Genomic DNA, 1,342 nt, shown 5'->3' with positions numbered 1-1,342 from the left:
ATTTTAGGGAGAGGCCGTTGGGAAAGGGGACTGAGGGGGACTCTCGAGCTCTACCCATTCGGAAACCCAGCTGCAGTTTCCGAAACACTGGAAGGGCCGGGAGTTACTCCTCGTCAGAGAACACGCCCCGGAGTCTCTAGCCGAAGAGATCCGAACGGTTTCGAGCGGAGTGAGACGGCAGGGCGGAAATAGCCGAACGTCCCCGAGCCTCCTCGGAGGCGGGAATCCCGAGACGACGCTCGGGAGCCCAGAGAGGAAGCGGAAATGCGTGTCGCTATTAAAGGCGTCGCCCCGCCTCTGACGTGCCTCTTTCCGTCTCCGGCTGCAGCTGCGAGAGGAGGTGAGGGGAGGCCTTCCGCCCGTCCGCGTGGCCGCGCCTTGTGCCCGCAATCCAATTTTTCCCCTGTCGGGCTTTCTCTTTGCGTCCCTTGTGTCCCTGGCCGACCCCCAGCCCCGCCGCCCGAAGGCGCTGTAGATTCTCACGTTCTTCCCCGCAGTTCAGCCCCGCCGCCTTCTTAGGTCGCCTAGCCCCGCTTGGCACATTCCTTGTTGTTTGCCCTCACGTTGCCCGCATTCACCAGGTTCCTACTCACACCTCCCCTCTGTCCTGGTGGGGTTCCGGGGACCGGCGTCGTCCCGCGGCTCCCTTTGACATCTCCCCGGTCCTCTTTCCCCGCAGCTCTAAACATGTCCGCCCACCTGCAATGGATGGTCATCCGGAACTGCTCCAGTTTCCTGATCAAGAGGAACAAGCAGACGTACAGCACTGTAAGCGGGGCCTGGACCTCTGGGTCCGCGTCGGGGGAGGCACCTTCGCGGTCGCCATATCCTCTCTCTCTTCACGATTCCTATGTATCTTCCCTTTTAGGAACCCAATAATCTTAAGGCCCGCAACTCCTTTCGCTACAATGGTCTGATTCACCGCAAGACGGTGGGCGTGGAGCCTGCAGCCGATGGCAAAGGTGTGGTGGTCGTCATGAAGCGGAGATCTGGTGAGCGTTTCCCCTGGCGCGGCCCCCATGGGGGACGGGGAACTGTGGTCTTCATTGGTGGGAACAAGAGTAATTCCGCTTCTCAATCGAGGATTCTTAGAGTCAGGGTGTTCCTTTGGGAAGGTGACTTGTCTTAGCCACTCCACCATCTGTGAGCTGGCTGGGTCTTTGTAGTAAGAACTGAACGGTGTGTTCTGGGGACCGTGTTTTGGATTAAACTACAGGGTTATACAATCTGATGGTTTTCAAATTAAGCCCAGGTAGAGGTGGATGTCTCCACCTTGCTGCCCGTGGGAAAATTTAGGCAAAATAGGTGAGCCTCCCCCTTCCTCCTCCTTGCAGGAAGTGAC

General features: G+C 58.6%; 1 protein-coding gene across 1 annotated transcript; it reads left to right on the top strand.

The window, feature by feature from the left end:
* Positions 1-244: 244 nt before the first annotated feature.
* Positions 245-1,144, top strand: LOC118980709 (60S ribosomal protein L28-like). The gene is made up of 3 exons (XM_037037362.1): positions 245-340; positions 680-768; positions 869-1,144. Exons 1-3 carry the CDS (start codon positions 265-267, stop codon positions 1,127-1,129), a joined length of 426 nt encoding a protein of 141 aa, XP_036893257.1. The 5' UTR covers positions 245-264; the 3' UTR covers positions 1,130-1,144.
* Positions 1,145-1,342: the final 198 nt, after the last annotated feature.

Source organism: Sturnira hondurensis, unplaced genomic scaffold, assembly GCF_014824575.4.
Source record: "Sturnira hondurensis isolate 20B ecotype Veracruz unplaced genomic scaffold, ASM1482457v3 Scaffold0023008, whole genome shotgun sequence".
Taxonomy (NCBI): domain Eukaryota; kingdom Metazoa; phylum Chordata; class Mammalia; order Chiroptera; family Phyllostomidae; genus Sturnira; species Sturnira hondurensis.
Note: the sequence above shows the minus strand (reverse complement) of the source record. Positions and strands in the feature narration are given on the sequence as shown.